This window comes from Nilaparvata lugens, chromosome X (assembly GCF_014356525.2).
Source record: "Nilaparvata lugens isolate BPH chromosome X, ASM1435652v1, whole genome shotgun sequence".
Lineage (NCBI taxonomy): Eukaryota > Metazoa > Arthropoda > Insecta > Hemiptera > Delphacidae > Nilaparvata > Nilaparvata lugens.
Genome location: NC_052518.1, coordinates 99,530,638 through 99,552,894, shown reverse-complemented (window position 1 = coordinate 99,552,894; position 22,257 = coordinate 99,530,638). Strand labels below are relative to the sequence as shown.

The 22,257-nt window shown below is 33.2% G+C and overlaps 1 protein-coding gene across 3 annotated transcripts in view; it reads left to right on the top strand.

The window, feature by feature from the left end:
* Positions 1-3,448: 3,448 nt before the first annotated feature.
* The window catches only part of LOC111043246 (paired amphipathic helix protein Sin3b), a 110,309-nt gene continuing 91,500 nt past the window's right edge, over positions 3,449-22,257 (top strand). For all 3 annotated transcript variants that reach the window (XM_039442805.1, XM_022328150.2, XM_022328151.2), the window contains exons 1-7: positions 3,449-3,604; positions 5,172-5,304; positions 7,418-7,536; positions 9,821-9,937; positions 10,728-10,915; positions 13,684-13,807; positions 21,198-21,385. In XM_039442805.1, coding sequence (XP_039298739.1) covers positions 5,190-5,304; positions 7,418-7,536; positions 9,821-9,937; positions 10,728-10,915; positions 13,684-13,807; positions 21,198-21,385 — 851 coding nt within the window. In that variant the 5' untranslated portion in view covers positions 3,449-3,604; positions 5,172-5,189. The remainder of the gene's footprint in view (positions 3,605-5,171; positions 5,305-7,417; positions 7,537-9,820; positions 9,938-10,727; positions 10,916-13,683; positions 13,808-21,197; positions 21,386-22,257) is intronic.

Here is a 22,257-nt window from a genome sequence, read left to right as displayed (position 1 = left end):
TAGCCTACTCACAAAAAGTTTCAAAGAAGAGAGCAAAACCCCAACTAGGAAGTTACAATGTAAAGTTACCCTATATTAGATACTGTGATCAAATTATTCAATCTTCATACACAACAATAAAATGCATACGTATAATCCCGAGATTTTGGAATTCTATTAGAAATTACTGTTATTATATGTAGGCCTACCTTTTTTTATTTCATGAGATACAAATACGGTACACCCTATTAATTTAGTAGTGGATATAAGGAATAAGAAATAAAAATTTTAATGAAATATTTTTTTATTTTATTTTATTAGATGAAGTAAAATTAAAGTAGTTGAGGTGAACGTGATATTTTTGAGCTCAAAATTTAAGTGGTTTTATTCTTTATCTTGTGAATTCTAAGTTTGTTTAATTTTTTTACAAAAGTTTTATTTATCAATCTATCCAAATTTAAAATTATTTGTTTTTATTCTGATTTATATTTTCAGATTGTGATTTGGTTTAGAAATTGAAATGGACATAACCTATGTATAATATTTGGACAATTTGAAACTAAATTAGGAAATTGAAGAAATTTTGGGCAATAGCCTGTTTTTTATTCTCCGATAATTGTATTGTCTGTGCTAACCTTATAAATAAATAAATTACTTGATAATAATTACTTAATAAATAATAATTACTTGATAAATCATAGCCGAAAAATTTCGTAAATATACAATTTAAAAAAGGCTACTTAGATGTTTATATGTTATTTCTATTCAAGAGAAGCCCATGGAAAATGTTAAGAATTAAAAGTAGGTAGGCTAGGTACTTGAATTCGAAAAACTACCTGAACTGAAAAAAAATGTTCTTGTGCAAATATATGGAAATGGAAGAATAAAGTTGTGAGTAATACTTGAATGATTTCAAAATATTAATGTAACCTTTTACAACCTTTTTGTAAACTTGAAAACTAAAATGTTAAAACTTGTCTTAAAACCTACAATGACCGGCCGATCTGCATAGACATTTTTATAAACTAATGATAATTTTGTTGAAAGAAATTATAAGGATTTATGATTTTATATATTTAAATATTTTATTTATCTCAATTTTTACTCACTTCTATCAAATCAATAATATTTCAAGGAATAAAATCAGAAAGTATGAAGCCAAAAAACAGAATAACTTTTCAAACTATGAACACAGCTCAGACAAGCACAGTGCCAAGCTAGCCAACATTTTGAAGTAGGTAAACGTTCTCAATTATTTGAGTGAGTGAATGTTATCATTATATTATTGAGTGAGTTAATATTATTATCATAATATTGAATATTATAATTATTTCAATTGGAATATCATCGGAGTTGTCATTATATTTTTATCATTCTTTCCGAGCCATCTTTTATAATATTCCTCAAAAAATAATTATTTTTATAATATTGCTGAGAAAATAATTATTATGATAATTATAGTTATTATAATAATTAACACTATTATTTATTATTATTTATAATATTCATCAGAAAATAATTATTAAAACAACTACAATATAGTCACACTCAATGGTCTTCTGCACAATGCTTGCCTACTATAATGTCGAATTCCTCGAACAAGCTCTGGCTTGTGGCTTGAGCTCCTCGAACAAGCACGGCAGATCAAAGACGTCTTTGCTATGACGTCATAGCGCTTAGTATAATTATAGTGAGGTCCACGTTATAATTGCAGTGTTTGATTAGCAATGGTATTGCTATCCTTGTCTATCATTCAACATCGCGGATAGCGCTATCTCTTCCTTGCTGTGCTCTGTTGTCAGATCGTCTTCTAACAATGTAGAATTGATAATTAAATAACAAAATATGTCATCTTAATTATGTGAATTCCTTAAGAAATTATAAAAAATATAATTTATTGCTCAATGGATATAATTTATTATTTTAAACAAGAGTGAACCATTAATATTACATCAATAAACCTGTCAGCTACCGTCTATAGAAGGCATTAACAAGGAGGAGGATCGGCCATGTTGTTCTCCTATCTTTCTCCACTACCATTATAACATGGACCTCACTATGGAATTGTATCTTTCCCAATTATATAATTTCATCAAGAATAATTCATATATATATACAGTAATAATAATAAATATAAAATGAATAATCAGATACATAATAATTACTTCGTATATTTGAAAGGCAGACACTTTAAGACACTTTTAACAAATAATTATTATATATAATAAATAATAAATAATTTTATTATCAAAATTGTATATTTTCATAAATAAAATACTTATTTTTGTATAATAGGCTTCATAAATAATTGATAATTCAACTAGCCTAGATTAAACTTTAACAAAATTCTAAAATGATTAAACTTTGAATATAAAACCTAGCCAAACAATCTCAATTATTAAAATTTATTGTCAGATTATTAAAAAATATATTTTGTTGACAAATGGAATATAATTCTTTTTTTTTAACAGGAAAGGACAGTTCAAATCAAATCAAAAATCGTTTATTTATCCCTAATAATAATAACAAAAGATAATAACTTAGAAATTGGAATTACATTAGAATAATAGTTCACAGTATAAAATTGAATAATACAATAAAAATAAGGAAGGTTCCTGCAAGGTCAAATAACTTGAATGCAGAAGCCAAGTGTTAAAAAAATCTAGATATTTTAAAATTTCAGGATGAAAGATAGAATAAATTAATTCAGTGGAATGAAAAATGAAAAACTGATTTAGAAAAATTACTAAATTTGAAAAGAAACTTACTAAACTTGAAAAAGTACCTAACTAAAAACCAAGGAGGAAAAATGGAAAAAGGAAAAGGGAGTAAGAAAGGACAAGAGAGAAGTCAGAGGGAGGCCTAGTAGAATCAAGTTGTTTTGTCTCTCAAGAGAAATATTGGAGAAAATAAGAGAGAATTGGCTTCGTTTTTGCAGCCACTATTAAAATTATGATGTCATTCAAAGCAATTTTGGACTCAGGGGAAGTTGAAATGTATAGAAAAAATGACATTAGACTACCTTCAATTTTTTTTGTAGAGCAAAACTTTCCTCACTCATGGTAGTGGATAGTCAAGGGAAGTAAAAATTGAAGATGTCATTTTGCTTAAGGTAGCGAAATGTGTAAGGTAATGTGTGCAATGTAAGGTGTGTGTGAGGTTTCAGGAACATATTACAACGGTTAACGGTTCTGAGTCGGAGAATCTATACCTTCACTCATGTTGCATACAGATATAACGCTCAAAGAAAAGCTCTTATCTCAACAGCAAGATATAACTTCTAGAACTGTAATGGAATGAATCCAAATACAATATTTTTGGAGTTTTCCAGAACTTTAAAATATTTTATGATATTTTACTCCAATTTCATATTCCAGACAGACAGTTGGTGTCACTGTCTAGTTAATTGAATTTCGGAGTTGTGAAGAGGTCGAACTTTGTGGTTCCTGCCCAACTCTTTCTCTGAATCAGTTTCAGTTTTGGATTGGTACAAAGCGTATAGTTTGTGGGTTTGTGCATCATTATTGTGCAAGTGGAATATTACCGTCTGTATTAGTGTATTTGGAATTTTATTTTGACTGGTAGAATTGCTTCTCGCAGGTTTGGTGACTCAGTTCCCACCAATGTAAGTATTATACTTCATATTCTTAGATTTCCATTCGAATATTCGAACGTTTTCATTCACGGTTCACACAAATTCATATGCTTGCAAATAGGTTATTGCAATCAAATGGCGCCGAAAATGTTACCTTGACCTAACATTATCAATATTATAACTTACAAATCAAATGAAATGAATGGGGATGACTGAAAAATGGGCTAAAATTATTTGTAGTATTGATTTTAAGTTATAAAAAGTAAGCATTTTGGCTAATCCATCTGAATTAATCTAATCTTATGTGTCTCCTAGCATGGCCAATAATAGGCTAATATTATTTCACAATATAATTCCTAAAATATTATCCATGAGTTTTTTCTCAAATGCCTCTGACGTCTGAAAAATAATTCATGTATTCCTTAGAAATTATCCTAGTTAGGTTAGTTATCTACTTTCCATATTTCCATCACTTTGTAGCTTGACTAACATATCGTTATCTATTGCTATTGGGAAACAAATAATATTTGTTTATGGATGTAGTATCATATCCTCCTCTCAATACTTCATAAGCATCCTCTTCTCAACTACCCTAGTTTTCTCAGTTTCTGTTAGGAATCGATTTACTAAGCTTTTCTGTCATAATTAGCCATATTTGTAGCCTGTTGGCGGTCACTTGAAATAAGATTGAAGGTTTTAAAAACTCATTTTATTGGTTCTAAAAGTTGTATTCAAACCATGTTTCATTCTGTTAATAATAGAAATCTGTATATGAGTCAGTTTGATGAACATTTTTTGCGGAAGTTTGATGAGTCATAAGGCATGTGAAAAGTATTTCGCTACTAAAAGTTGTTGAAGTGAATAATAAATGGAGCAATGTTACAAAACCTTTTTGACAAAAAATTGAAATTACTCACATTGACTGTAGCTTTTTTCCAATATGAATTATTGTTAATTTTTGGAAAATAGTTCAATGCATGAAACACCCCATACTCCAATAAATGTTTGTAAATAGTATTCTCCTCTCAAAAATATTTCCTCCAAGAACTGTAATTAGTTGAAATTTTAGAAAAGCGAACTATTCAATATCATGATTCATTCAATATTTTTTAAATTTTTGTTTAAATAAATAATAGAATGAAGTCTTATCTTTTTACATTCAACAAACATGTTTTACTTCAGCAAATTGACTGAATATTCTGATTTATGGTTAATATGTAAGTAAATATTCTCTAGTATAATCTTGTGAATTATTGATAGGATACTCCTCATAAAATACTCTTCTATAAAAATAAATTGTGTAACATATTGAAAAAATAACTAAAAAATGAGACCAATTAAGATTATTAAAATTGAATTAACCTACTCAATTTGATTTATTTTTTACTCAGACCTAGAAAATGTATAATAAGTTGAAACAAATGGTTGTGCTATGTTGCTACTGCTTGGAGTTTTTTATTAATTAGGTAGAGTTTTGATTAGTGTTGACGGATCAGACGTGTTATGATTAATACGTATTAATAGGTATTATAACTTGTATTAATGATATTATCCACATTGAAGTATATCATGATTATGTAAATTTGCAATATTTCAGGTCCAAATCGAACTAACGATGAAGAGACGAGCAGAGGACATGGTTAAGGGGGATGTGGGTGGAAATGTTGGCTACCCACCTCCAGGTTCCCTATCACCATCCAGACATCCTCCTCCTAGGGCAATCCCAACAGGTTTGTATTGCAAATCATCACGCTAAAATTCTAAAATTTAATCAGCCTACTCGATTTCAGTAAAAAAATTTACAATTTAAAATTTAAGAAGTTGAGAAAAAATTCAAACACAGTATAGCAATATACATGTGGAAAAGATTCCTTAGTGTTTTAGCAAATGGAACACGATAATTCTGGGGGAAGATCAAAACATTTTAGATTATTTATTTTCGTCCAGCTATTTTGATGCAGGATGCATTTTAAGCCCGGTTCAGACGCTCAAGTTTAGCTTCAGTCTTATGCTCAAGCAAAAGTCGGAGCATGTAAGTCGTTGCGTCTGGACGGTAAACGGATCGGTCGGTCTTCAAGATTAAGTCGTCAAATGTATCAATCAAACTAAGTCGTCAAACTTAAAATGTATCGGCCGGGAATCTTTACCGATAATCGAGTAGGTACTTAATCGATTACTCTTTAATCGAGTACTTGAAAATAAGCAAGTTTTTTTATCGATTGTATATAACGCCATTTAACCCTTTTTTCTTGATACTCTCAGAATTTGTTGTTGATATTATGATTTACTATCATGATATATTAAGATGTATTGTTGATAAGAATACTATATACAAAATTTTTATCAATTTACAATCACTGTGTCTCAAGATATGACATGTAAACAAAGCCATTTAGCGATTTAACAGTCATATTTTTGTCATTATGTTGTTAAATATAGCATTATTCAGTTAATCAGCGAAAAAATACGATATGATTATTACTCATCTACAGGACATATGTCAACCGTATAGAATTCAGAATCAATGAGATAAAAACGAACTGAGCTTGTGAGCACAAAAATAGGAAAACGGATGACATAAGACGTATGCGTGTGGACGTAATTTTACATCCGTCTTTTGCTTGAACCAAACGATCCGACTTTTTTATCTCTTTTCTGTATAGGGCTACTTGTAATATAAATATAAAGAAAAATAAAAATCTCAGTACCCTTTTAGAAATATCAAGTGATCACTTGAAAATGGCATAAATGTCCGAAAACATGTTGTGATAGAATATTTCTAAAAGGGTACTGAGATTTTTATTTTTCTTTATATTTAGATCCGACTTTTGCTTGACCATAAGACTGAAGCTATACTTGAGCGTCTGGACCGGGCTTTATATTATAGTGTGTTTGATTATCCTTGTCTATCATTCAACAAAGCGGATAGCGCTATCTCTTTCTTGCTTTGCTCTGCCTTTTTACAATGTAGAATTAATAATTAATTAACAAAATGTTTCATCTTAATTATGAAAATTCATTATGAAGTTATTGAAAAATATAATTTCATGCCTAATAAAATATAATTGAATATTTTAAACGAGAATGAACAGTTAATATTACATCAATAAAACTGTATCAGCCACCGTCTATAGAAGGCATTGACAAGAAAGAGGTTCGGCAACGTTGCTCTGCTATCTTTCTTCACTGCCATTATAACGTGGACCTCACTATAGTAGAAGTAGATGTGGGACATGTTTTGATGTAAAAGATGTAGTTATAAAAAACCTTTCTCAAATCGTATGATTCACCTGCTGGGAGAAATTATAAATTATTTTATTGTATATATTTCTATTTTGTTGCCCTTCTACTCAACACTCACTGGCTTATTTTTGTTTTACTTCTTGTTTATGATTAGTTATAGTTTCTATAGTGTAATCCACGTTATAATGGCAGTGGATAAAGATAGAAGAATAGCGATGCCGATTCTCTGCATTAATCAATTATATTTCTACACTGTCAAAAACATAATTGTCATCGTTGTGGACCTAGAAAAGGATAGTACCACTGGCTTTGTCGAATGATAGACAAGGATAGCAAAACCAAAGTTGATCAAATACTGTCATTATAACGTGGACCTCACTATAGTTTATTCGCGCCGAGACACACGAATCACTTTTTCAGTCGGCACGGCTTGGTTTGGCGTATCGAATGAGCTTCCTGTCCAGTCGATCGGAGAGCTTCCTGTCTGAAAAGACGACTCGTGCGCGTTGGCCCCCCAATTGTTGGTTATTTCTCAGTAGTATATTGGCAGTTTGATATTGTAATACTAAATTATTTATATTCAATAAATTTTTGTTTCAGTGCAACCTTACTTGCCACAAGCTGTGAAATCATCGGTTCCGGATCTGAATCTTGGACAACAGTATCAAGTACCGAATTTCGCAACTGGACCTATGGCGAATGTCAACCCGGCCATGAAGGTTTGTCAAATTTTTAATTTTCAAGCTTTTATTCATTTGAAAACATTCTACAGTTAGAACAGCATTTCGTTTATTTTCCTAATTGTATGCAATATTTGTTTAGTTCACTTCAGTTCAGTTCAGTTTCAGTTCTTCGCCACAGTCAATTGACCGGGGAATTGTCAAGTTTTTTTATTAATCTCAATATCAAAATTTGATATAAATAAAAAAAAATATTTATTTATTTTTAATATAAATAATCCAATTGTCAAATCTTAATAGTTTATTTTCGCCAATCAAACATAGTTTATTATATGTATCAAACATATAATCAGCTGTGCTGAATAGTGAGTTGTGTTTTTTCTGGCTCTAAATTTTGTAAAATTACTCAAAAATTTTCCAATTAATGATGATTTGAGTGTGATATTTTTGGTTTTTTATTCTGTTTTCAACCTTCAAAATTTCAAATCTTAGTTTTTTGAGTGAAAATGGACTAAATTTTAGTAAAGTGAAATCATAACCCTATTTTTGACTTTTAAAGTGTTATCTAAATTTGGGAAAGAAATAGTACAAGGAGTATCCTTAGTTTTTCTCTCCCAAATTTTAGTAAAGTGAAATCATAACCCTATTTTTGACTTTTAAAGTGTTATCTAAATTTGGGAAAGAAATAGTACAAGGAGTATCCTTAGTTTTTCTCTCCCAATCAGTGCTTCTCTGTAATATATATATATATATATATATATATAAACAAATACATGTTCACAAGAAATGTTAACATGACATGTTTAAACATTAACATGTTTAACTACACTGGAGTTTATTTTTGAGAATACTGTACATGCAAATTGGAAGTATACTTCTAGTATCTTTCAATAAGGGTGATAATATTGTCCAGTTGTTGAAACTTGTTACAAATAAGTAGTTAATTTTTAAATGTGACTCTGATAACCTCTATTTTTGGACTGTGTGTTGTATAAATTGGAATAGGAACAGTTTTGGGCTTGGACCTGTTGATCCTTTCCGATTGGTATAAATAAATGTATAATTTCATTGATTGAAGTGTAATTAATTATAATGCATTCAATAGAATTCAACTAGAAGCAGTTTCTGGCGGGGAAGGTGGTGAACTAATCCAAACTTATTAACATTTCTCTTTAATTAGACTTGAATTTACAGTTTGATTCTAACATTTTGTAGATGTAGTTGGACTAGTTCTTAACCTAATTCTAAATTTATCATATTAAGTCCTGCACGTTTATCGAAAGCAACCGTTTAAAGTCTGGTTTCAACTGCTTAGTACCAGTGGTACGAAGCGGTAAGGACACTGCTTATTAAATCTATCGGACAATTGAACCATTGGATTGGACCGTTTAAGGTCTGGTTTCAAGGACACTTATTAAATTTAATCTACAATTAAACCTAAAGATTGAATCTTCATCAACCATGTTCCGAAAACTCTTCCTGTTTTCAGACCTAAATACTTATTCTATTTGCCTGAGCTGATTTAACTTGAATAAAAACCTATGCGTCAATCTGATAAATTCATATAATTTTCTTGTGATTACTTGATACTCACTTGATACTTGTTGTCGTTGTCGAAGACTGGGGATTTCAGATAGAGAGTGTCACGAACAAAGTTGGTTGGTAACCATTTTGGCTAGTTGTTGAGTAGAAGGTTAGAGTAGAACTGCTTCAAAAAAGGGGCTCATTCTCAAGCTCAGCAAATGAATAGAGTGGCCTGTCGTTCAGCTTTTGCTTTGCCATTTTGGCTAGTTGTTGAGTAGTAGGCTAGAGTAGAACTGCTTCAAAATAGGGGCTCATCCTCAAGCTCAGCAAATGAGTAGAGTGGCCTGTCGTTCAGCTTTTGCTTCATGCTTTACTGTGCTCAGAATTTATCCCGTGGTAAATTTCTCACTCCACTGGGAAGCCTGTTGAACATCCGAATGGCTGCTGCTTGATAGCTGTTGTAGGTGCCGCTCAATCTTGTGTGGGATGCCTCAAGGTCCGCAGCTCGGCGAGTATTGTGGTTGTGGATTTCACCTCTTCTCGTCCAGGCTACCTGGTTGTCCATCAGGTGTCAGTGAGCAGAACACGTCGATGGTATGGATCCCCATACCCTTGAAGAGAGGTTTACAGTGGTCCCTACTTACAGAGAAAGTGGGATGCAGTGGCAAGCATATTGTTCGGCGTTCATTGTTATAATTCTTCTACAATGGAATGCTATTTAGTGTGTCTGTGTGATTTGTTATACAACTGATTCATTATTTATCATACAAACGTATTCATTGATAATTTTTATGGACAGAGCAATGGCGGAGGTGGTGTTAACACCGCTGGGCCCAGTGGTGCAGGGCCATCCATGCAGGGTGCAGGCCCTATCCCATCGGGCTCTCATGGAATGCATCCGTCTAATCGTCATAAGGTATGTCACATGCTCAAATTTATTTGTCTTTAAGACTGGACCAACGGTAGAACATGTATGGTAAACAGTCGTCTTACTTTGTTGTGTCATCACAGCGAAACACTTCAAGTAAAATGTTTTTAGGTTAGGTTTTTGTGTCTCCAATTTTTGTTGTTTAATTTCTCTTCGCTGCTCTGAGGTTAAATTATTCTTCTATCATTATACTTTGTAATTTTCCAGTTGTTTATTTATTGCTATTGTCTGTTAAACACGAAACATTCCACATTCTTTTTGAAGAACTAAGGCTTGATAGTAGTAAGTTTTTCAACCACTTTAGAATGTCAATTGCATCGTTTGACGAACTCCATGAGAAGTTGAAAAATCAAATCAATCATAAGAATACAAAAATGAGAAACTCTATTCCTTCAAAAGAAAGGCTTGCTCTAACATTCAGGTAAGTAATAAAATATGTCACCCATTTCAAACGTAATTACCTCGCACTATCAAAAGAGCAGAGCAGTCGACTGGAATGGAGGATGGTGTATAGTAGCGAGAACTGGCAAGGACGGTCGGAGAAATATCAGTGTGTGTGCAAGCCTGTATTTACTCACTGGCGCCACTGTATCGCCGGCACCGGTGGAACGCAGTGGCAGTGGCCGGCTGCTCGTCGGCATTTTGCCGGCGCCGATCAGCGGTCGGCGTGTGTGCCAGGTCACGTTCTCGCCTGCGCGTCACTATTGGAATTTGGATTTTTTTTTCCAAAATCAGTGTGTGTGCAAGTAGCCTAACGTATATTTTGTATTTAATTCAGATGCATGGAGGCTCCACTACGCCTCCATCCGTTGGCGGTGGGAGTTCTGCTTTACAACAGCAGCAGTTCCAGCGTTTGAAGGTTGAGGACGCTCTTTCTTATCTGGACAACGTGAAGATGAAGTTCAACAATCATCCACAAGTCTACAATGACTTCCTCGATATCATGAAGGAGTTTAAATCTCAAAGGTAAGCTCATTTATGTATTCAACTATTAAATAATTGCAGTATAATTATTCAACTCCAAACTGGATCTGAATAATTGATTGGGAAAAAGAAATACGTACAAAACTTTTAAGGAGAAGTTGCTTGTGAAGTTCTTGATATTGTAGTGAACCGGTTTATAGTGGAATATTATTTGAAGAAAATGAACTTCAGGTACAGATGGAAATTGCTGAGATATTGCAATTATTCAAATGCTAATGAATTAATTATTATTATTAAACGAAAATCCAAATTAAATGCTGTAATTCACCCCGAAGACTTCTGCATTTTCTGAAGAATTATAGCATTTAATTTGGATTTTCGTTTAATAATAATAATAATTAATCCATTAACATTTGAATAATTGCAATATCTCAGCAATTTCCATCTGTAGACTGGCTGGCCGCTACGGCTTTGTATAAAATGAGCGCTGCTATCCAGAGATTGTCAGTTTGGTGTAAGGGTAAGCATTCCTGACCGGCAATTAGGAGGTACTGGGTTCGATTCCCGGGCTGACAAATAATTTTTGAATAGTAGCGCTCATCGAATTTCCATCTAGCTGTTTACCCTGTTGTCAATATATGCAGTAGCAGAAGTCTTTGGGGTGAATTACAGTATTTAATTTGGATTTTCGTTTAATAATAATAACTTCAGATACAGTTGTTGGTGAGATGTGATATTTATCCTTTATGAAACACTGAAGATGACTCCATAGGTGTTGATACATGCATGTTATCTTTCGATAAAGTTGTGATATTTTTAGACAGAATTCTTGTGTTTCATTTGAAAGTTTCCGATTTTGATTTGAAGTTATGAATACTGTAGTAAACTGTGGTTAATACAGTAATTTATCATCAAAGTCTAGTGAAAATAAACTGATATTTCTAGACAACATCCCGGTGTTTCATTTGAAAATAAACTGATTTTGATTTTATTTGACGTTCTGAACACTGTAGTGAACTGTAGTTAATACTGTAATTTATCATCAAAGTCTAGCGAAAATGAACTGATATTTCTAGACAATCCCGGTGTTTCATTTGAAAATAAACTGATTTTGATTTTATTTGACGTTCTGAACACTTTAGTGAACTGTAGTTAATACTGTAATTTATCATCAAAGTCTAGCGAAAATGAACTGATATTTCTAGACAATATCCCGGTGTTTCATTTGAAAATAAACTTATTTTGATTTGATTTGAAGTTCCGAATACTATAGTGAACCAACCGGTTTGTTAATGCTGTACCAAAGTCCCAAAAAGTAATAAAATAAACCCTGTAATAAAATAGTCCCTGTAATAAAATAGTCCCTGTAATAAAATAAACTGCTTTTGATTTGTTTTGAATATATACCGATCATTACTGTAATGTTTGCTTTGCAACTTACAGTTCAGACATTTTCCTTTGATCAAAGAACTGCTTCATCTTACATAGTTGTCGTTGTAGTTTTCAAAAAGCACTATTGATTTTCATTATTTGATGATTCACTAGAATTATTATTCATATCCGGTACGAGCTCGACTATGAAGCTTGTTTTATTTATGCCAAGAAATATGTTAACGATGATGAATATTGTGTTTCATATTTCCTTAATCAGAGACTGACTCACATTGTTTTCTACTTAGTTAAAATTGTTTTATTTTAATTCCAATTAGTAAATGAAAACTAAGTTAGTTCAAATTAGTAATGAAATTAGTGAACATTTTTATTTAAATTTCAATTAGTGAACGGAAGTAGTAAATGAAGACTGTGCCAGCTCAAAACTATACATAATAATGTGTAGTTGACGCATTTTAATCAATAGATGTTATCTATAATCTAGAGTTGTTATTTTTTATGATCACACATATCTTGAATACTTGATCTGTTACTCATACTGTACTGAAACTACTGTATGACTTTTATGGCGTTATGAGTCATCCAGTTATTGTGACGTAGAAAGCTTTCTTTCCTCGTGTATAAATTGATCTAATTAAAGATAATGACTTTCATTCTTTTAATCATCAACAAATAGTTTTAAGCTAACGTAATGTTCTATCCAAGTCTAACTGCTATTTGAAAAATGAATGGATTTATTTCCTATTATATAATAGCAAAATAAGAAACTATGAACAAGATTCATATATAAAAATACAAAAAACCCGTAGTTTTCAACTTTGAAACAGTAAAAAGCTGTTACAGTATTGACCATTTTCATCTAAATTAGGGAGACTGGCGGTTTCGGGTTATGAAAGCTCCGGACTATCTGAAACAGAAAAAAAACAAAATGATTATTAATACAAAGAAAAATAAAAATCTTAGTACCATTTTTGAGATTTTTCTTTTTCTTTATATTTATATTACAAGTAGCCCTATACAGAAAAGAGATAAAATGATTATTGACTTTTAGCTTTCTATAGGTCTTCCACAATAATCTAAATTGTCTTCAGCGACATTTGACGCATAATTGTTCAAGGTTTAATTGATACGATTGTTCAAGGTTTTATTCAACAATTTAATCCTCCATTGCATCATCTAATTTTCGATTGATTTGTCTTAGAAAATATACAGGTATAACCATTAGTGATGGAAGATTACTACCTCTTTACCTGACTTCCTGAAAATGACACTGTAGAATATACAAAAATCCTTCAAAATCAAATCGAATTTATAGTTTTGGATCACATGTTGAATGCTGAAAAGTTTTCACTCTAGTTTTTTTAATTATTTTGAACAAAATCTGTGGTGATTCATCTGAATTATTATGCTTTTTTCAGTATTGACACTCCCGGTGTCATTGAAAGAGTTTCCAAACTCTTCCAAGGCCACCCAGATCTGATATTGGGATTCAACACGTTCCTTCCACCAGGATACAAGATCGAAGTGTCTACCAATGATTCCGTAAGTTATCAATCACATTTTTCTTTGATTTACAAATGCTTAAATTCTAATGCATGTTAAGGATAACATAACACTAGTGTCTGTAGTTCCAGACTAAAACTAGGCACACACCAGTTAGTCAAGACAAGACAAGACAGGATCAGACACGTTTAGTCACAATACTTCACATTGTTGCTTATGTCGCAACTCACACTGATTAGTCATTGCAATTAGACATATATAAACGTGTCTTTCCTCCACGTCTAATCGAATAGAGCGTGCACCATTTATATCAGTCATCATTAGACAAATTAATATTTTAATCTGCAACTTTATATAACAATAAAACATTAAGGTTCAACTCAAACTTACGCGACTCAGGTCGAGAAGAGACTCGACTCTAGTCGAGAGCATGTGTTTCCAAATGGTGACACTCAGACCAGTCGATTCTATTCCCCGCGACGTCACCATTTGAAAACACATGCTCTCGACTAGAGTCGAGTCTCTTCTCGACCTGAGTCGCGTAAGTGTGAGTTGAGCCTATGTTCATCACTTATTAGAAAATTCATCACCTATCAATGTAAATTAGTCTATTAACAGATTAGCCAAAAAATAAAGTTCATTACTAATTCATAAAGGATAAAATACAGATCAGCCTATTAAGTGATTTATTCATGGATGTGTTTTGCCAACTAACTTTGCCTGCCTCTGAAATGAAATAATTTTAAACATTCTCTCTCACTTATAGCCTCTGATGATGGTCTCTTTGATCTCAAAGCATATAGAGAGGCTTCTTTCTTCTTCCCGTTCCCTATTATATGGATGAATCCAGTGTCTCCAATTTTCTCTTCTAGCAAGCAAATCAAACTTGTAAAGCTTCATAAGGACACCGGCAACATCTTCACGGTGATTCGACTAATGTGACTGATTGATGTGCGTTGCTTCAATATGACTGAAGTTGTCTGGTCTAACCTTGTCTAAAGTTGTCTTGTCTAAAGTTGTCTTGTCTTGTCTTATCTTGCGCCTTGACTCACACCTATAAGGTCCACGTTATAATGGCAGTATTTGATTAGCAATGGTATTGTCTATTATTTAACAAAGCGGATTTCGCTATCTTTCGCTTTGCTCTGTTGCCAGATCGTCTTTTAACAATGTAGAATTAATAATTGATTAACAAAATATTTTCATATTATGAAAATTCATTATGAAATTATTGAAAAATATAATTTATTATTTTAAACGAGAATGAACAGTTAATATTACATCAATAAACCTGTATCAGCTACCGTCTATGGAAGGCATTGACAAGACAGAGGATCGGCAACGTTGTTCTCCTATCTTTCTCCACTGCCATTATAACGTGGACCTCACTATGGCTACGTGTAGCTAGAAATATGTCTTCGGGAGATGTAACTGTCCTATCTTCCCCAATGGTAATCCATGCTACGCAATCTGTCCCGTTCACACCAGCGTAGCGTAGCTTCAACATTGGGAGATGGTACGGCTACGTCTTCCAAAGACGTATTTCTATTTCTATCTATACATAGCTGGGTGTTTGAGGACCTTGAAGGTGCGTACAGGTTTACGCGCCGCGAACATGAGCAATTCACTTTTAATCAGCTGAAGCCAAGCTTTTTATATCTGTATCTTACCGTTTCTGTAAAAATACAGATATAATCAGCTGATTAGAAGTGAATTGCTCATATTCGCGGCGCGTATATCTGTACGCACCTTAACACGTACACTTGGCGTGCCAATCTGAAAAGTAATCTTCATTCTTTATATACTACTTTGCATACATTCTGTATTATCTACTCTCTACTCACTTTTGCTTTATAGGGCCACTGCGGTGTAGCAATGCGCATATTTAAGAATGCTTACAATGTAATAAAAGTCCACATCTAACAGGCAAATAACATGTAGCAATGCTTACAATGCTATGAAGTAATGCTCACAATGCTATGTAACAATTTTTACATCTAACATTGATGGACTGCGCAGGCAAATCACGGCAATGTTCATGCAAATTACACTGAAGAATACTGTGTATGTTACGTTACGTGTCTGACTGATGTCGTCAGATGTGAAGGGGCCCATACGCGAGCCGATTTCGCGAGAAATTTGCACTTATGTGCAGTTTTCTTCCGAACCAAGCAAAAGAATATACCTATAATACAGCAGCTACAGCTTTAGTGTAGACAGATATTTCAAATGAGATAACTGGCTTTATGATATGTAGATAGCATGTGCAATCCTACCGACCTTCATAAGAATGTATTGGTGTATGGGCTCCCTGGTAATTTAACAAATAAATGAAAGAAGAGTGCATGCCATCTTTGGAAAAGTTTCTTAGAGATAATATCTGACAAAGGAGTTTTAAAAGGTAAAGAAATCTAAATCCAAAATACAATCTTAATGAGTTTTTATTGATTGATTTATTCTTGTTATTCATTGTAAATAATAATATAATATAATAATATTAACACAAAACACTTACATAACATCAACATGTCACTAAATTATTATTAAAATAATTCATGTCACAGAGAGAATATAACAGTTGAAATCATAGAAACATTTAACTTTAAACCAAAACTTACATCTTTCACAAAGGCTCATATTCACCAACAGCGTTTGAACTGCGTCTAGACAATCAATCGTTCAAACTCGAGTTTAACCCGTAGATCCGCATGTTCATTCCATCTGGAACAACTAAACTCCGTTTAGATGGGGCTAGAGTAAACGCTCAAATTTGATTGGACGATTGGTTAAAACCAGGATTATGCGTTACCGGAGGTGTGTATAATCCAACTTTTTTGACTAATAGAATATTATGAAGTCCAAATGTTGTGGACTTACTATAAAAAACAAGGTACTCTGTACCCAACTACAAAAAACAAGGTTCTCTGTATCGAGTCCACCTCCATATTACTTGAACCAGACATCCAGTCATTTCTACATTCCAGTGCCATCAGTTTAAGTTAGGTTAGGTTGACCAGCTACAAAAAAACAAGGTTCACAGTATCGAGTTTCACCACATCTATGTTCCTTATACCAGACAACCAGTCATTTCTACTTTCCAGTGCTATCAGTTTAGGTTAGGTTAGGTTAGGTTGACGAAAAATATATTGATGTAGAGGCAGTGTTGAAATTAGAGGTATTTTACGAGAGTCAGAATATAAGGCTTCATTAAACGGAATGAATGTCCACAATATCAGATTTCCAGTTTGTTATGAAGCTTATTCAATAGATTGAGCAGTGGACTATTTCATTCATCAATCTTCTACCTGTCATTTTCTCAATATTGTTGAGAGTAATTTAGAAGCCAGATGACACAGGTATAGGCCTACAGCACTTCATTTCTCTCATCTTGAGACTTCATGGTTCTTCAAAGATAATACCAATCTCTCATCATATTTGATCTGATAGGTCAGATGTCTCTTACACTTTAGAATATGTCGCACCGAATCACTTGAACTTGCTCTCTTGAACTGCATACAGACTTATGCGCCACGAACGCTTTTCAGATACAGATATAATAATTATAGCATCAGTTGATGAAAAGTGAAATGAGTATGTTCATGGCGCATAAGTCTGTACGCAGCTTCAAACGATAATGGCTAGAATTTTGTGGAGAAAAACTTGTCATAGGTGGTCTATTCTTGAATGCTGACCTGCCTACTGCTTTATCAATATGCTTCCTTGATTGATAATAATTTGAATTTGAGTAGGGCAATTCACACTTAGTGTGTGAGATGTCACACTTCAAACTTTCCTTTCCAGCACGGCTTTTGGCGCTATTTTAAATTTGGATTTGCTCAATGGTATCAATATGCACATAATTGAAAGCTTTCTCAGCACGCTTCTGCTGTTGGGTTAAGCTTTAGCAGATGTTGCATATAAAGGCGGATTCCCACAGTATCAGTTATGCCCGGTACAGTGGGAATATTATTCTCACAAGCTCTAATGAAACTATTCAAACACTCTCGAGTGGGTATAGTCCCATTGGAAGATGTGGGAATTATATTTCCCACATTGGTCATTGTAACGGCCACTGTCTCTGATGTGGGAATTCAGCTTGAATCGGCTATTCACTTTGCAGATTCCCTGTATTAAATAGGGTTCAAGATTCTATTCTGATTATACTAGAAGGCAGATAAAGGTACGTACAGATTTATGCGCTATAAAAACGCACATTACACTGTTCTTTAGCTAACGCTATAATTATTATATCTTTATCTTACTGTTCAGGTACAAATAAAGATATTATAAGAATAGTACCAGCTGATCAAAAGTGAAATGTACGTGTTCGTGGCGCATAAGTCCATTCGCACCTTCATGATTCATTTTTCTAAAATATTCTCTCCAGTCTATAAGTCTACTGAGAGAGGTTCAGATAATCTATAGGTTCTATAATCATTGAGAGAGGTTCAGATCTGTTATTCTCAGTTCTGGGTGACTTATTACTTGGAAATATTTTCCTCTCAATGCTGTTAAAGTTGATGAGCCGAGTTATCATCCATTTTAAATGTTGAACTTCAAATTTGGTCACATTACCGGAATGTGCTCTGGATGACAGAACAAAGGCTCTTTCTACAAACGATTATTTGGGTATGTTATTCCCTGATGATCTTTCTCTTTGTTGAGCTCTTGATGCTTTCTCTTACTCGAGAATATCATCCTGTTATTAACCTGGGCAGAAGAAATAAACCGGTCGACTTACCTTTCACCGACGATCTATCTCACGTTTAATAAATTGAAATAGAAGGTCTTCGATGAGGATGTGATGAGTTGCCTGCCATCCCAAATAACTAACTGCATGGCTAACTTGGTTGGTGGTTTTGGAACATTACTTGAATTGCTTTCTTCTGTGTTTGACAACCATGTAATGGAGCACCCCTTGCAAGTATCCCGTACAGTTGAAGAGGTTCACAGTACACATACAAATCAGACACCCTAATCAATGAGCTATCCTATCTATCAAATACCTGTCTTATCTAATTTTAGATTATAGATTAGGGATTAACAGAGTTCACAAATTTTTCTTGAGTTTCCACATGAGATATCTCAAGTTTAGGACAAATCCACAGACACCTCTAACACAATCTGTACAGACTCACTCAATAATCATCTTCTAAAAAACTGCTGAACCAGTTATTCGATCCAAATGATGGAATATTTGTTTGTAGGTGATAATAAGAAGATTCAGACGAAGTCGACGTCGCAGGACTGGACGCCCCTATTGTATAACCTGTAGCAGCACATACATATTGTTCTAATTATTGTTTCAACACGCAAGCACCAGCTTTGAGATGGAGGCAGAACTACACAGCTCTTGTTGAAACGATAATGATGTAGTCGAAAACGTAGAACTGTAGTCGAAAACATAAAAATGTAGTAGAAAACTTAGAAATGTAGTCGAAAAAGTAGAAATGTAGTCAACATAGAACTCATCCAATAAAATGGAATGAACAATTCGTCTGTAGGTTATTGTTTTTGTTTCCTAAACCTTATATTTTGCTTTACATTTTTCACAATGAATTGCAAGTAAAGATGATCCATTTTAATCATGGAATTGCATCCTGAGAATAAGTTTCTATTATGCTATTCATGTTAGAAGATCAGCTTTGCTTGGTGGAGGCTAGCTATCTTTCTCTTTCAAAAGGCAGTTTGCAATCAAGCTTAGCAGTTTTATTTGAAATGTTTGAGCATGACTTAAATTAGCTACTGTCTAGTTGATGCCATCATTTGAAACTGAAATGTTCTTGTGAGTATGATAATTTCTAACCTTTAAACTTAATCTCAAACAGCATTGCTGTTGTTAACATGGAATTCTAAAATCCTATTCTAGACTTCATAACCTAGATAGTCTATTTTATCAAGGGTTATAATAAACAATAATAGTATATAATGGATTTTGAATAGAAATTGAAATACATTACCCAAAAATCTGCATTCTCTCGAGCCTCCAAACTGAAGTTTGAATGCTAATGAAATTCATATTTCCCTCTCCTGCATTTTGAAACATCTGTTACTCATTAAATTATAAAAATATTGAAATAATGATAATTCTTCATTTGAATATGAAAATATATATTTTAATATTGGGTTTGAAATATTTGAGATTGAATTATTAATTATTATCGATAGATAACAACAAGTTATTATGAATCCAACGTAGTAAAAACTTAAAATATTCCACTATAAAAATATTATTTTCGGGTAATGATAATTTAAATTTTCACAATGGAAGTATAAATATTCTGATGATTAGTTTCAAATATTTCAGACATTATTGATCATTTCAACAAGTTAATTGATTCCAGCTGGGATGCAAATCCAACAAAGTTAGTTCGACTCTTTGTTCTTTAGTGAAGAGATTGGATAACCTTATCACCAAAGCTGATTTTTTGACGTGATTCTTATTGTAGTAGGAAAGGTATTGCGTTAAGGAAGGGGTAACCAAGAGTGTCTAGCCAATTAAAAACTGTCACTTTGCGTTGCGTAAACGTTTGAACAGGTAGAGTTAGAGGTTATGAAGTCGTCCTCTCGTAAGGTAAATACCCTGCTCTATTCATTTCAATAAATATGATACTAAGTTGTTTATACATACTAATACTAACCATTTCTCGTCATTTCAGTACATTTTGGTCAGGTTGAACGTTCCTGCATAGAATCCATCAAATTTAAACGTCGCAAAATCATGACTCTCTTTGTCGTTTTTATTGATGTTGTTGGATGTCAATTTTTTGGTTGAATTTAATAGATGTACATACTACTAGGGCTTGAATTGTACTTCGTTGTACACTGTAAATAGTTTTGCTATTATGTTTAGCAAACTGCTAAATTTTATTGCAAACTGGCTTTTGGAAGACAAGGATAGCTAGCCTCCACCAAGCAAAGCTGATCTTCTGACGTGAATAGCTCAATAGAAACTCATTCTCAGGATGCAATTCCATGATTAAAATGAATCATAATCTTTAAAATGAATCATACTCTTTACAATGAATCATAATCTTTACATAATTATCATAATCTTTACTTGCAATTCATTGGTGAAAAATGTAAAGCAAAATATGAATAAGGTTTAGGAAACAAAAACAATAACCTACAGACGAATTGTTCTTTCCATTTTATTGGATGAAATTCTATGTTGACTTCATTTCTACGTTTTCGACTACATCATTATCGTTTCAACAAGAGATGTGTAGGTTCTACCTCCATCTCAAAGCTGGTGTTGAAACAAACTGGAACGTTTGTTATCATAAGTGCAGCTACAGGATAAACATTAGTGTTTTCATATTGGCTATTACGCCGTTGATATTTTAAAGATATTGTTGTGTTTGAAGCATCCAAAATTGAAATCCTAGATTATATTAAAATAACTAAAGTTGTAATTATTTTTTTGCAGGGATTTAGGGTGCAAGTGAGTATGCCTTCTCCTGCAACTTCGACAACCACCACCATTGTCCCTCCAGTACCTGCGCACTCGGCTCCAGTGCATCAACCGCCGGTAGCTCCTCTGGCTCTCACCACGAACAGTCCTGCATCTCCTGCCACAGTCGTTGTATCCAGCTCCAACAAACCGTTGATTATTGGGTGAGTTGATCACTAGTTAACCATTCTAGAAACCAACTACAATCACTAACTTGACTAGGCAAACTGATAGGTTGATTGGATAAAAGCTAGCAATTGCTAGTACTAGGATACTAGTAGTTGATTACTAGTTAACCATCCTAGAAACCAACTAGTTAATCACTAACTTGACTAGGCAAACTGATAGGTTGATTGGATAAAAGCTAGCAATTGTTAGTACTAGGATACTAGTAGTTGATAACTAGTTAACCATCCTAGAAACCAACTAGTTAATCACGAACTTGTCTAGGCAAACTGATAGGTCGATTGGATGAAAGCTAGCAATTGCTAGTAGTAGGATACTAGTAGTTGATTATTGGGTGAGTTAATCACTAGTTGACCATCCTAGAAACCAACTAGTTAATCACTAACTTGACTAGGCAAACTGATAGGTCGATTGGATAAAAGCTAGCAATTGCTAGTACTAGGATACTAGTAGTTGATTATTGGGTGAGTTTATCACTAGTTAACAACCATTCTAGAAACCAACTAGTTCATCACGAACTTGTCTAGGCAAACTGATAGGTCAATTGGATGAAAGCTAGCAATTGCTAATACTACGATTCTATTCAGCTGTATAATCTTATCAACTGACAGACCTAACTAACACTTGATTATTGATCTGAATTTTAGAAATAGCGTCGATTAGTTCCTAGTCACTTTTGTTTCTAGCTTGTATTCAATCGACCCAATGGATTACCGACGTTCACGTTAGGTTATCTGCCTTTGTTGCAGTGTGTCACTTGAGCAGAAAACCTATTAAAAGTATTTCTAGTGTCACTTGAGCATTCACAAGGCAATTGGAAATAGTTTGAAAAGTTAATCTAACCTAATCT